The sequence below is a fragment of the Montipora foliosa genome, chromosome 4 (genome assembly GCF_036669935.1).
Source record: "Montipora foliosa isolate CH-2021 chromosome 4, ASM3666993v2, whole genome shotgun sequence".
NCBI classification, from domain to species: Eukaryota; Metazoa; Cnidaria; class Anthozoa; order Scleractinia; family Acroporidae; genus Montipora; species Montipora foliosa.
The window spans coordinates 5,587,670-5,602,669 of record NC_090872.1 but is presented as its reverse complement, the minus strand read 5'-3'; the positions used below and the strand labels follow the sequence as shown (position 1 = coordinate 5,602,669).

The following is a 15,000-nucleotide window of genomic DNA, read 5'->3' as shown; positions in this document are numbered from 1 at the left end:
TGATAGGAGATATTTCAAGAATGAAAATACTGAGTAAAGATGGTTTTTTCCCCCAAAAGAATTAAATTTCCTGGATACATATATCAAAGTTTCGTTACACTTTGCAGCTTACTTTAACACAAAAACCTTTTTATCCCCCCAGGTACACACTAAAATACGCCCATCTGGCGTTGTAGTTAGTGTTACAGGATTGTTTAACTTTTCAACAGTTATTCCTGTGAAGTGACTATCAGTTGTTAACTGGTTAACTTGACCACTTACAAAGTCGGACACAAGAATATTCTGGTGATTTTGACATTGCTCAACACATATTCCCCAGGGAGAAAACAACTTTCTTTTTCCAGTCTCTGACTCTCCTATCTGGTATAAAAACGTTCCTAAACAGTCAAAAACCTTTAAGCAATTGTTTGAATATTCACCGACAATATAGGTGTTCTGGTAAGACATACATCTCAGGGGCCCATTGAGTTTTCCAGGGCCATTCTCACCAAATTTAAGCAATGGTTCACCATCTTCAGACAAAACTTGGACTCTTTCGTTTATTGTTTCAGTAACAACAATATGCCCTGTGTCATCCAAACAAAGACTGGAAATGTCATTGAACTCTCCAGCTCCTGTTCCTTTCTTCCCAAAGCTTTTGACAAAGTTCCCTGTTTTAACATTAAACTGCTGAATGCGATGATTCCATTTGTCTGCAGCTAGAATTTCATTATCGTTGATGAAAATGATACCAATTGGACCGTCAAATTGACCTGGTTTGTTTCCATGGCAACCCAGTTTTCGCACATATTTTCCCTTCTTGTTGTATATCAGGACACAGTGACCATCATAATCAGTGACAGCAATTAACCCTTTACTGTTCACAGCAATCATAAAAGGCCTTTGAGGAACTTCACCCTGAAAATCCAACTCGCCAATTACCTGAATACGTCGCTCCTTTACTTGGACAGTAAATGGACTGTTTGCAAGGTCTTTGCTGTTGATCTTAATAAAGATTTTCAAACAACATGGAACCTTAGGAATAAACTTAACTTGGTAATCTCCATCTCCTTGGTCGCAAACGATCAAATTTGCAATCTCTTCAGCAGGTTCTATGAGCGCTTCCACGTGAACTTTGGCTTTTACTCCACCCACGCGTTCTTTCTCAAGAATTTTGGGACGGACGACTAATGTGCCTTCCACACCAGCTTGAAATTCTTGTTTAAGGCCGAACACTTTAGATTTATTTACGTCTACATCGCTCGTTGCCATGAAACCGAGCTTAAAATTCGCTGGATCAAATGTTGGAACAAACTTCACAAATGAACAAACCGGAAGTGATGGGATTTGAGTCTTGTCAATATCATCAGCACGCGAAGTAAATTTCTTCTTGCTTTGCATAACACCAGGACTGGAGCTTCTTTGAACCAGGTCGTCTGCGAAATCGACTGCTTGTTTAAATTGCTTTGTGACAGACTGGATTTGCCGCTTTGCCGACTTCAAGTTCTCAGCTCTCCACACGCGTATGTTCTCAAGGGTGTTGATGTTCTCGCGCTCAAGTACGCGTATCTTCGCGACAATTCGATCGGCCTCTTGAGAAACTTTACGCTTTGCACAGGTGACGTTTGCCTCCATGTCTGTCTCGCTTTCTTCAATCTCTTGAATTGAAGCATTACAGGTATTGATCTTTTCTTTTATCAACTCAACTCGTGCTAGAATCTCGGTTTTTTCACCATTCGCAGCTTTCTCAAGTGATTTGACTTCGTGGGTCTCGTGTTCCGTGATGATACAAATCTGACATACACACATTTCGCATTCCGTGCAGTAAAAGCTCGTTAGCTCTCGCTCGTGGTACTGCTGAGAGCAGAAAGACTGTCTTTTCAACAACTTTTCGTAATCTTGAGCTTGGAATTGTTTCACTGGGGTGATCTTGTGTCCTTGGAAGACCGTGTCTTTAAACACTTCGTGAGCGTTTTTGCAGTCGCTGCACATCAGTTTCTCGCAACCAAAACAATAAGCTATTTCAGCAGTGTTCTTCTTGCAAATCCCACAACTGATCTCGCTTCCATCTCCAATCTGTCGGATGGCGAGAATGTTTAGCAAACTATTGTGGTGAAAACTTGTCGGTAGTTTGTCGAATCTGTTTGCTTCGGGAAGGGGAACTTCGGCTTGGCATTCGGGGCAGCGAAACTTCCCACCGCTGGAGCTTGTGCGTGCATGTTTCTCCAAGCAATCACAGCAAAATGTATGCAAACAAGCTATCGTCTTGGGCTTTGTATAAGTATCCAGACAGATTGAACAAGTAAGGTGCTTTGTAAGGTTTTTTATGAAAGACTCCATCGTTACCCGGAAGCGTTTCCAGCAGGCGAGAAGCTATATTCACATTCATTTTTCTGGCCGCGCGAGAATAGGGCGAGCGCAAAAACTATTGGGGGAGAATTGGGGGAGGACAAAGAGGGAGACGCTTGCCGACAAACCCCTCGAGTTCGCCCACAAACGGGGTCTTTGATTGGCGCGGCTCGGAACCATCGAGGTCGTCTCAGTCGCTGCGGTCGTCAGCTATCGTTTGGGTAGTGTTTACATATAATTGCCCATGTCGTTTCAAAAAATGTTCAGGCGACCGGGGATATCCGGACGATCATACGGAAACCAGGCTTTAGAGACAGTTTCAGAATTTTCGAATTGGGTTAGCCGATTTGGCCTATTGTCTATTTTCCCCCCAAACTTGGTTTAAAAATAGACACTTTTCTGACGCTTATGGGGACAAACATGATACCAGATTCTTACTCATGGGTGATGCACTCTTGGTTCAGCGCATCTCTGCCGATGCGAAAGGTAGCTGGGGCTTCCCAATGGATACATCTGGCAGCCGCCAACGAGGGGTTTCAGTGAGCCCTCACCCTTCACTTGAGCTTAGTAGTTCTTTTTCAAATATTCACCATTTCCACGAAAAATGTGCATTCTTTATGCAGAACACAAACCGGCTTTCGGTAGAAAACAAGGCCTCCCGTAGAAAACGAAGCCTTCCGAAGAAAACAAGGCCTTCCGTAGAAAAAGAGACCTTCCGCAGAAAAAGAGACCTTCCGTAGAAAACGAACCAGTATTTTGTTTCTGTAGAGGATGTGTTCCCAGTTGTGGGCCACCGTAGATTACTAATGGTTTTGCCAAAATCCCTCGGAAGGACCGCCAAAATATCACTTCCATTTATTAGTGGTTTTACGTCTCTCTGCTCTTACTAGTATTTAAGAACACCAGAAAATCCAAGCTACCGCAAGAAAGTTTCCAATTTTTTTGAAAAGAGATTGTCGGCTCTTTCCGCTCTGTTTTGTCTTTACACTTTTATAAATATTGACTTACAGGCGGATTTTTTTCTGACACTTATCAGCCAATCAGGAACGATATTTTCTCCGTCCGTGGGCGAACGGGGTTTTGATAATGTTGAGGGGTTGATTGCAGGCGGGTTTCTTATTCCTTCTCCTCGGCCCCTCCCCCCTTGCGTTCTTGTTTGACTTCGGTCCAGGTTTTCACGTGGCCTTATTCAATGTCAATCCCGGTGGAAAGAAGCGCCTAAAAGCTATTGGCCAAACCACCCACTACGCCGGCTATAATGCCGACGCTTTGAGATTTCGAAGCCTTGACATTATTGCAGAAGCAAGTGCGACACTATTTGTAGCTCAGTGTACTATACACTATTTGTAGTTCAGTGTATATACGATTTCTTCGAATTGGTCTGTTGGCGGTGAGCACGATGTAAGAACGTGGACCGGCAGATCCAACAACTTGTCGTGGGATCCAGGCCTTTGACGGCAAAGACGAAGGAGGTTTGGCATAGAGGTAACTGCCAGCGGACAGGTCTGGTAGAGGGGAGCCTGCACGTTTGTCATACGCCCGTTTTTGTTGCGCAAAGGAGGGAAGGGAACCAGTACAGCGATGGGTTGTAGTAGGTTACTGCGCAGAGTGCGACCAAACAAGCGTTGAGCGGGAGAAAAGGTGTGTTCAGCTGGTGGAGTGTAACGAACAGAGAGCAGAGCCAAGCCCACATCCTGAGCTGTAAGGAGGATGTGTTTTACTGATTTGACGGCTGCTTCGGCGCAACCATTGGATTGAGACCAATAGGGAGAAGAAGTCACGTGGTTGAACTTGTATCGTTCGGAAAATAGCTTGAACGACTCAGAGGTGAATTGAGCCCCATTGACGGTGATGAGGATGTGGGAAATTCCATGGAGAGCAAAGTGGTGCTTTGTTACTTGAATTACGGCAGAAGACTGAATGTTGGGAAGCTGGTCGAGTTCACAGAAATCGCTGAAGTGATCCACGGTTACAAGGCAGGGTAAGCCGTTAAGTTCAAACAGGTCTTGAGAAACCAATTGCCATGGAAGGGTTGGTACAGGGTAAGGCTGCAAGGGTTCTCGTGGGTTCTGGTGAATTTGTTGAGCACAAGTAACAACTTTTGCGTAAGTCTGTGATCTGACTACTAATTCCCGGCCAGAAGACGCAAGCTCGAGCATGACGGAGGGAGAATTCTAATAGGCGAAAAATGACGAAGTTCACGGGTTTCCTTTACACGAGTGGAAAGATTGGACAATACATGGTTCCCCCATTACTCAACGCCTTGAGGCACAAGATGGGGTGACGTCACAATCACTGACGAGAGAGAAAAAGGCAAATTAACGAGTGGAAAATAGGGAGGGGTGCTATGAAGTATCCCCGCCCCACTCTCCGCTCGTTAATTTGCCTCCCGCCAGCTATGCAGATTAGTCTAAGATGGATATTTCGTCTTCAATTTGTCTAGATATAAATCCGGTGTTTCGACGAATTTGGGACCAAATTCGTCTTCGATTGATTCGTCTGTCAGCACGTCTGTAAGACGAATTGCAGACGAAATATGCGTCTTAGACGAGTTATTCGTCTCTGGTATGAATTCCGCCATTGTCGAAAATCGCACATTTGGTTGACTGAATGCACTGGCTGACGGTTTTTTCGAATGGTGTCAGTGTAAATAAAAGGCAGTCTATGATTGCGTGCGTCGTTTGCTTTTTGTTTTAAATAGAATATTACAGTTAAGAAAGCACTGTTGACTCAAAAACGGCACGTGGCAAGACCGTTCACTGCGACATGCGATCAAAGATTTTCATACCTCTTTCAGTTTTCGTGTGAGCAGAGTTCTGAGTTGTTTATCGATCAGTGGGTCCACTAAACTGTGTTCAAATGTTCACTTTTTGCATTGCCGTCGCTTTTGTGCATTGTCAGAGAGCAACACAAACTAGAGCAAAGTGCAAAACAAATTATAAACAAACCTGTGACATTTTTACACTGGTATGATATTGACGATAATATTTTCGTCGCGGACTGCCACGTCGTGGGCGTGATTGACACAGCTGAATGTTATATTACGTGAGATCAATTATTGATCTTCCGTCAGAGAGAAATTTTTATCCTCGTTTTTTCGCGAAACTCAAACTTCTCGAACTTCCACACTTCGAAGATCAAGTTGAGGGGATAGTCAACACCTTACGAGTCACGGGAAAGTCCATCAATTGAGAATCGCGAGAGGTGTTGGGTATCCTGACATAGCTCTGTTTTGATTGGGCTTTTAACCTCGTACCCCCCCACAAGAGGCGTTCTATTAATAATTCTACTCGAGAAAGGGATGACTCCGAGGCCCGTATGAAAGATTTGATGGGTTCCTGCATGACACAGTGACTTCTGCCTTCTCAGACTAAGGGTCTATAAAGATGGTGACATTTTATTTCCTATCTCAGTGTACACCGAAAATTACAAAATTTTACCCAACTCAACCGACATCAATAATCCTCAAAAATAATAACAAGAATAAACGCATAGTAAGCTCTGTGCCTGGCGCTACCTGCTCCACTCATGCTTGAGATGTCGAGGCATATTGTACAATGTACTTTTTAACGATCATGTTAAAATCTCATGCTGAAATAAATATAGAATTAACTCTGCTAAAGTAATTTTATTTTCAAGAATTCAGTTATTCTTCCTGCCCATTGATCGCACTGTTGGTTTGTCTCTTGTCCACGAAGAACTGGGAAAAGAAAGATACCGAAATTAGCAAGGGGTTCACATTGCGCTTACGAATCAAATTTCACCGTGAAGAACATCCCGCAATCACGGCTTTAACCCTTTAAGCAGTTTAAGGCTCGAGGGGCCGCCATTGACGAGTAAAATCGTCTGGCGTTTAGACAGTGTAAAATCTACAAGTGGCCCCACTGGGAGTTAAAGGGTTAAACCAGAAGCCTACACTTCCAACACTAGGTCTATGTAACGGCATTTTCATATAAGAAGGTATTTTAGAAGAGTTCTTAAATAAGATTTGACTTGCACGAGTGACCATTCTCAATCCCACGGGTAATAAGATCCCATGCAAGAGTTATGATAGCTGGCAAGGTCTACTGTAGTTTCGCGGGAAAATCAATCTAAAAATAACTCGGTCTATACACCTTATTCCAAAAATGACCACCATTTGAGTATTCTTTTGTTTGCTTGCAAATTAGACCTTGTTGCTTCGTTCTAGGTTAAATAATCTTTTGAATTTTCAACCTAAGAACGAGGCAACAAGGGCTAATTTGCAAGCAAACAAAAGAATACTAAAATGACGGCCATTTTGGAATAAGGTGTATAAAGACGCTGCATATGGCCTTTCTTTAACAGTTATATACCTGTATCTCACATCATTTTTTTAAAAACACTTTTCTCTCTTATGTATGAGGCGTTTGTTTGTGTAATTCTTGTTTGCATAACTCTTGACAATTTCTAAGTGTCTTTTTGTTTACTTTGTTGTAAGAGCTAGTAATGATGTCGCAGTGTAAGTGGCCCGCCCAGAATAGCGATGCTAACTGCGGGTAACCATGGCCTTGTTTGTATAATTATGATTTGTTTGTAAATAAAGTAAAGTAAAGTAAGTTCCACAAATACAATGAAGTTGTACGCTCCTAGTAATGGGCTTCTGGTTGAACACAACAAAACCCGGTAGTACGAGAAGTACAAGAGTTCGGTTCTGAACAAGAGCAACAAGGAAAGAGATTATGGCGATGGTAACTCGGGTATACTCGGAAAAATCCGAGAGCTCCTTTGCAGGAGTCGAACCTCCGACCTTCCCATTACTAGTTCGGATGCTCGACCACTGAGCTTTAGGAGACTAGTGGGACTCGGGGATACTCGGAAAAAAAATCCGAGTGCTCCTTTGCAGGAGTCGAACCTACGACCTTCCGATTACTAGTTCGGATGCTCGACCACTGAGCTTTAGGAGACTAGTGGGACTCGGGGATACTCGGAAAAAAAATCCGAGTGCTCCTTTGCAGGAGTCGAACCTACGACCTCCCGATTACTAGTTCGGATGCTCTACCACTGACTCGGCAATTTTCCCGCCATACAGCTAAGACTATTTCTTTCATTTCAATACCGGAAATGCACCATTGTTGGGACAATTGTCACCTGAACCAGCTTATAGCTCGGCTGAAGAGCATCCGAACCAGTTATCAGATGCATTCGGATTTTTTCCGAGTATACCCGAGTCACCAGCGAAATAATGCGGCCCTTCAAAATGTATGCATTCCAAACCTAATGCGTATGCTCAAAACAGAAATCCTGCGCTCGAAGAAAAACTCGTATTCGCTCATGTTGTTACCCTAACAGGCCCATTTTAGTTACGTTGCCAAAGGCTGCTCCCATTCCTTCTAAAAAATAACTTTAAACCAGAACAAGTTTTTATAATGTTTGCAATGAAATTTAAGTAATGATCCGTGTAAGGTGGATAGCAATTTCCTTTGTTATGCGGCAACGGGGCTTTCCCCACATAGGAATGTTATCATTTTTACACAGAGAATGCATAAACCTACAGGAAGGCAGTTAATGCAATAAAATTCATTGTGTTAAAAGATTTTGACCAATCACAAGAGTTGAAAACAAAAGCCAAGAAACGTTTACAATTTTACATGTTCCCCACATACGATTTCTGTTGAATTCATTTAAACTGAGACCAGATGAAAGATGGAAGATGGTTGGAAAGTAAGGATGAATATAATACTGCATGCTTTTATGAAGTTTTGTTAACTTTTGCTGTTTAAGCCAATCAGAAGTAAGTACAGACAATAGAAAAGTTATCACCTTTTTGCATACCAATTGAATTCCAACATGTTCGTTGCCGTTGTTGCTATCGTTCTTATCTGGACCGTTTCTTAATAAGCAACTTTCGCGATAGCGTCATTTGACTACAACTACCAGAATTCAGTTTGTTTTTCTTTTCTTATTTAAATGTTATAGTCTCAACGGGGTAAAATAACAACAGCTCTAGTTAGCACGAGACAAGCAAAACCTGTATGATTCTGGTAGTTGTAGTCATCATGCAAATGTCCTATTAAAAGTTTTTCATCAAAAAAGTGTGTCAGAAAAAAATGAATTCTATGATCCGTTATCTTAACTTTCTAATTTCGAGGGCGCCGCCGTCTTGATCAGCTGTAACAGTTGCCCAGTTGTGCATATTCTGACACAAGTAACTTTTGTATATTGTTCCTAAATCACAATTGGGCGACGGTAACACGTCACAATTATTCAAGATGGCGGCGCCCGGAAATTTGAAAACAAAAAAGGCGATTATCAAATTCATTTATTTCGGCTACAAGCGCTTGGCGAACAAATTTGAAGTTTCTTTGTTTGAGTGGAGGTTCCCTCTTAGACAAGGTATAAACGTGAAATGTGCAGCACGTTTTTTTGTATTCAACGCAACGGCTCTCAGGATTGGTCAAGATAATGCGGGACAAAAATAAATATGAAACCGAAGCGTGGCCCTTATCAAACACATCGAGATGCGTCCTGCATCGATCCAATGACAGTGGAGATTGATAAGAGCTGTGTGCTGCGTAGTAATTTTCCAAAATTTAAAAATTTTCACGTTTTCGAAGGACGTAAGTTTCCTTCGTGCACGTTCATTCAGGCGTCACGCAACACTTGCCCGACTTAAAAGACTGAACACGATCCAGCAGGCTGTTTGCACATGGCTTTCTAAGGTCTATTTTGACGGCGAGAAAAAAACATACAAAAACAAGAGTCGCCATAATGAAAGGATTAAGACGTTACCCATACCAGAAGTTCGTAGCGCAGAAGTCTCGATCTGCGATGGAATGAGGCCCATAAGTTGGCGGTATTGTCTATTTTTAGAACGGCTCCTGCTAGATTTTTGCGGCAAAAAAAAAAGAGTGGCATTGCGGTCAGCTCACGATTTTGCATTTATCACGTGCAATCCCTCGTGCAGCCACTTGGTTACGGACCAATCAGGATAGCTGCGGTCATTATGCACAATCTGATTGGCCATTATTTGACGGGAGCTGTGTATTAAATTTAATTATTATACATTGGTGTCACCAGCTCGATTTTGATTGGCTATAAGCACGCAGCTAATTCTTGCTTGCCCTGTTTCTCTTACGTCATACCTACAAACAATAGATTTTATATATGTAGAATTAACGTCATACCTACAGACAATAGTTTTATGCATGCAGAAGTGACGTCACCTGACACACTAACCAGCAGTTTGATCAGTTTTGTCATGGCTGAGCTCAGCTCAGGAATATGCATAATTATTGAATTCGGTTTTTGCATGTTAGCGATAATTATCAAGGCCTCAGTTTGTGTTATCCGCTTCAGCCTTCGGCTTCAGCAGATAACACAAACTTTGGCCTTGATAATTATCGCTAACATGCTCAACCTCATCCAATAATTGTTAAATAATACCGGAAACTCATGGGCCAAGGACAACTGAGAGAGATCGACACTTCCGGTTTATGGACTTCAGCCAATACCCAGTAACTACTGCTTTCCCATTCTCGTTCCCAGGGTCTCCATTGTCATCGACAAAGAGGCCCTGGGAACGAGTTTGCTGCTTACCTTGCGGATGGCAGCAAATGCAGATCCAAAGCGAGGGTGATGTTGTAGCCTGTTTGATATCCACTCTGGCAAATTTCTTTTTATTTTGACCGAACCATAACGTTGATCTAACAAAAGGATTGTGGCATAGTCTCCTCTGTGACGGATAGCTCTACCTGCAAATAGACAAACACAGGAGCCCATCTGGAGCGTGCAACTTCCATACAGCGTCTGTGAAACGGCGTTTTCACAAGTAGGTTTGTTTTTAGACTAGCCCTTCCCGCGAATTAGGTCAAAAAACAAAGGCAGTTCCGGTTCGGTGACCCTATGACGTCAGCTTAATTTCTTGTAATTGGTCATCGGGCTACTGTGGGAGTCTCTTTCGCGGGAAATTCAATCTAAAAATAAATCGGTCTGTGAAAACGCCGTTAAACGAACACAGTAGAGTTGTAGGCTCCGGGTCATGGGTTCCTGACAAACAGCAGGAAAAAAGGAGAAAAATCGCAGCTTCTTACAGGAGTAGTTTGCATTGAAATCTAAAAGATTCCAAGAAATCCTACAACATAGAACCAATTGAACTTTCTGATAGTTCTCAACACTTCACAGCTAATACAAGCTTTATTAGACAAAGAGCGCTTTCCATTTGGCGCACCGGAGGCTCAGTTGGTTGAGCACCGGACTGTCACGCGTGAGGTCGTGAGTTCAACTCCGGCCGGACCAACACTCAGGGTCTTCAAATAACCGAGGAGAAAGTGCTGCATTTGTAACTACATCTGCAAATGGTTACACTTTCAAGTCTTCTCGGATAAGGACGATAAGCCGGAGGTCCCGTCTCACAACCCTTCAATGTTTATAATCCTGTGGGACGTAAAAAGAACCCACACACTTCTCGCTAAGAGTAGGGCACGTAGTTCCCGGTGTTGTGGTCTGTCTTCAGTTGTGTATCATGGTTGGGAGGGTAAAAAAGGGGCCACAGTAATTGGCGCAAGCTGTTGTGGAGTTCTGCCAGCTTGACTGGCAAAGTTAATAAAATAGAACTGACCGGCCAGAACGGAAATTTGGAAGGACTAACTCTACAACGCCTCCGAATTCAATGCAACACACTTCGAGGATGATATACACTCCTCCAGAAGAATGCGAGGGACCGTCGTGCAAGTGTTCCTTCAAATTGTTGCATTTTCTTTGCAAACTGACGGGTCTGGCCGCCGGGCCACTTCTGACAAAAGGAAAGCAACATCAGACTTCAATGTTGCATGAATAAGCAAAACTGACGGGTTTGGCAGGCCAGTTGTGACAAAAGAAAAGCGCTCTAAGTATCAATCTGCTCAAATTACCTATTGACTGATTCACAGCTTTCATGCACAGGTTTTCGTAATGATTTTGTCCAGCTTTTGGCTAAAATAGAAGAAGCAACAAATGGTAGTAAGTTGTGTATATCTCTCAATAGTTCTATGGTAAAACAGACGAAACAACAGCAGCTTATATCATTGGATTTCCAAATGCACTTGTAAAGCAGTCTTACCCCTAAAGTGGAATCAAGATAGGTCATTTTTTCCCTTAATTCTGGTGAATAAATGTTTGGGTACGGAAGACCTACCATCACAACGCATCTAAATTGAAAAAAAAAACAAGGTTTAACAAGTGTTTCGCGAATAAACAAAGCGTCATACAACATCGAATAAATTTACAATCAACTTGGCAACTTCGTTTCTCTTTTGAGAAAGACAAGCGTGCCGATTAATACAGGTCAAGTTCGCACAGGACAACCAACATAGAGTCTCTGAAACCTCACACCCAAGGTTTCTCGAAAAAAAAAAAGGCATGAAAACGAGGCTGCTGATAAAAGACATTTTCCAGGAAATCTACAAGCACAAGTCTCAAATCGCTTTTGTTAGCATATGCTGAACAAAAATACGTGCCCTAACGAATACACGAAAATCAGTAAAAAGAGGAAAGAAAAACCCATTAATTAAACTGCTTTCTCACTGTGCGTTTGAAAAAGTTTGTAAAGATCCCGTGACCTTTTGCGCAAATGTCATGCGTTGTTAAAGAAAGAAAACAGATTGCGCTGGGATCGAGATTTGCCCAACACATGAACCTGATCAAAAGGTTATTTTGCCAACATCATGGAGAAAGAAAATTTAAAACAATATAAATTCCCGATAACAACCTCTTACCAATTGGCCCGAGGTCGCGGCAGAACGTGCGCTCGGTTCATAAAAAAAACCGAGGGACAATATTTCACAGTACGGTCCTTAGCGATTCAGGTTAGCAAGTTGTTTATTATATGGCATCGTTTCTTTGACACTTCTCCGCTTGGTGAATGTTCGTGATTTTCGTCTTCCATCAGCGAACTTTGAACGATAACTTTCAGCACGTAAAACTAAATTGCGCTTGCTATTATTAGACTGTTAAGATGAAAAAATAAATTTCGCTTTTTAAAAACTATTTGTGCTTCGCTCAACTTCAATTTCCCGGGAGATGCAAGAATACGGAAACGGACCGTTTCCATGGTAATGGTCCGTACTGTAAAATCCGGACCGAAAACCAACCAATCCGAGTGCTTCATTTGACCTGAGAATTGCTTGCCATACAATACTTTCAAATCTCACCTTCCCAGTTCATCAGAAAAGTTAATACCCTCGCTCATCTTGCCGCCCACGACACAGAATAAAACTGCACCATTGGGAGAGGAAGTGCTCAAAGCAGAATTCTATAGAGAATCAAAGCAAGTCTTGATTAACAAAGTGGCTTCACTGCTCAGTGCTGTGGTCGAGGGAAGATTTGTCATGTGATCCAACTGGCGCTGAATCACTTCACCTCAGCATGTCTGAATTTCCTTAATATGGCTTCAACTATTACTTTTAATGGGAAAAAATCTTCTTAATAATACAAAATATATGACAGGCTGAAGCCCTCCTGGTAATGGCCGATCTTAGTCGAGGTATTTTTTTCCTAAACTGTTTTATTATATCTCTCAGCTAGTACGCGCGCTATGCATATTTAGAAGGTTCTTTTGTTGTCATGGTAATTTATTGCGTTACATTAATATGTATTGGCGTTTCATGTGGTATCATAACATTGCCGTTCAGTGAAACAGTGTTGTAGAGTTAAGGCATTCCCTCAAAAATGGTTAAAACCGGTGTGAGCCACCTTAAGACGTTAATTGTCTCTATTCTGTGGAAGGTTGGGAAGAAAAAGGACACTTCGTGACGCTTATTGAAATCCTTGTGCATCGAAATTAGGAGTAGCCTCCTGCGCAGACACTCTCGTGACTCGTCACGCAATCTTTCCTCCTCAGGAAAGAAAAGATTGCGCAACGAGTCACAAGAATGTCTGCGCAGGAGGCTAAATTAGGAGCATTTCCGCACAAATTATTCCAAAAACCTTGATTCAAAGTGGCTCTAAAAAATGTCATTGACTGGATTACGAATCGCGAGCAACTATTTTTTATAAGAATGATCTAACAGTAGAGGTTTTGCACGGGAGCCATGTTGCATGGCAGGAACAATAGATTCTTTTTCCTATGGGAACAAATGTTCTTTCTTATGCAAAACACTTTCATTGTTTCTGCCATGCAACATGGCTGCCGTGCAAACCTCTATTGGACTAGTTTTGAGCAATAAGCTGAAGTTGCAAAGGAGGCCAGAGAAAAAACAGGCATGAACTCGATTCGAACCCTGCACTTGCTCTACCAACTGAGCTATCAATTGAGAGTTCAAGTTAATCCCATACGAGTTGAGCTACCAAGCCAACGGGATTGATAGCTCAGTCAGTAGATCAAGTGCTGCGCAGTCGGTCTTGGGTTCGCATCGAGTTTAAGCCTGGATTTTTCTCGGGCTCAGTCCTTTGTATCTGCTTAAGTTGCTCTAGAAAGTCCGATGTCCTTTCCGACCTTCATTGCATTCTATTGGGCAGTTCAAATATATGAAACTTGATAAAATTAAAGTAACAAATGGTTTTAAAAATGCTATTGAAATTTACGTCCTCCTGAGCCTACCTTAATGCAAGCTGCGTATGATGACAGAACGTGATCGAGCTGGTTAGCCTTTCTGGGTTCTCTAAACACCTGCTCGTCAAATAAAAGACAGGGCAGCTCATTATGAGATAATATTCTTTCGATTGATACTCGGATAAACTCGGAAAAAGTCCGAGTGCTCAATTGCAGGGCTCGGATCCACGATCTACCGATTACCACCGGGAAGTTTCAGGGGACACTTGTCCCGCCCATCTAGGATTGGAATTATGGTGCACTGTCGCCATTGTAGTCACAGGAAGCCCATACAAATCGTGTTAAAAAACCTCTCACATAATTTCGATAAAATTGTACTGCTATTATTATGACATATAATAATCTTCGAAAGAATTACTGGAGAAGCAATTAAGATAACCGCTAACAAGACGCAAGGCGCTGCCGGCCCCTCGGGAGTTGATGCCTATGCATGGCGCCGTTTCTGGTCTTCTTATAAGAGTGCTTCGGTGGATCTATGCAACGCACTAGCTGGAATAGCAAGACGCCTGTGTGCCTCAACTGTTCATCTGGAAAGTTTATCATCATTTGCAGCATGCAAGTTAATACCATTCAACAAAAATCCGGGAGTACGTCCAATCGGCATTGGTGAGGTGCCACGGCGTACAATAGGGAAGTCAATTCTCAAAGCTGTTGGAGATGATGTCCAGGAGGCCGCGGGACTACTACAAGCATGTGCAGGACACGAAGATGGTTGCGAAGCGGCCGTTCATGCCATGAAAGAGATTATGTCATCAGAGGAAACGGAAGCAGTATTACTGGTAGATGCCAATAATGCGTTTAACACAATATATCGACAAGCTGCACTGCACAACATCGAAGTGATTTATTCTGCAATATTGACAGCGCTGAGAAATACCTATCAAATCCCAGTAAGGTTATCTGTAACTGGAGGAGAAGAAATTGAATCATCGGAAGGAATCACTCAGGGACATCCCCTTGCGATGGCAATGTATGCTCTCGCAGTAACACCTTTAATTCGAAGACTAAGGTCAGATGAGCGGAGTGTAAAACAAGTCTGGTTTGCCGATGATTCTACCGGTGGTGGCAAGATTAATCCACTAAGAAGATGGTGGCAGTGTCTATCAACTGCAGGCCCACAGATG

At 42.5% G+C, this 15,000-nt stretch overlaps 2 protein-coding genes across 2 annotated transcripts in view; both read right to left on the bottom strand.

The window, feature by feature from the left end:
• Positions 1 to 2,389, bottom strand: part of LOC137998877 (E3 ubiquitin-protein ligase TRIM71-like) — a 4,455-nt gene extending 2,066 nt beyond the window's left edge. Inside the window, exon 1 of the mRNA XM_068844717.1 lies at positions 1 to 2,389. This exon is cut by the window's left edge and continues 2,066 nt beyond it. Coding sequence (XP_068700818.1) covers positions 109 to 2,319 — 2,211 coding nt within the window. The 5' untranslated portion in view covers positions 2,320 to 2,389 and the 3' untranslated portion in view covers positions 1 to 108.
• A 3,296-nt stretch (positions 2,390 to 5,685) lies between these two features.
• Positions 5,686 to 15,000, bottom strand: part of LOC137999615 (ATP-dependent DNA helicase DDX11-like) — a 32,220-nt gene continuing 22,905 nt past the window's right edge. The window contains exons 23-28 of the mRNA XM_068845436.1: positions 13,865 to 13,933; positions 12,477 to 12,577; positions 11,387 to 11,474; positions 11,199 to 11,259; positions 9,886 to 10,040; positions 5,686 to 6,028 (exon numbers count right to left, since the gene is read on the bottom strand). Of these exons, the coding sequence (XP_068701537.1) occupies positions 5,975 to 6,028; positions 9,886 to 10,040; positions 11,199 to 11,259; positions 11,387 to 11,474; positions 12,477 to 12,577; positions 13,865 to 13,933 (528 nt within the window). The 3' untranslated portion in view covers positions 5,686 to 5,974. The remainder of the gene's footprint in view (positions 6,029 to 9,885; positions 10,041 to 11,198; positions 11,260 to 11,386; positions 11,475 to 12,476; positions 12,578 to 13,864; positions 13,934 to 15,000) is intronic.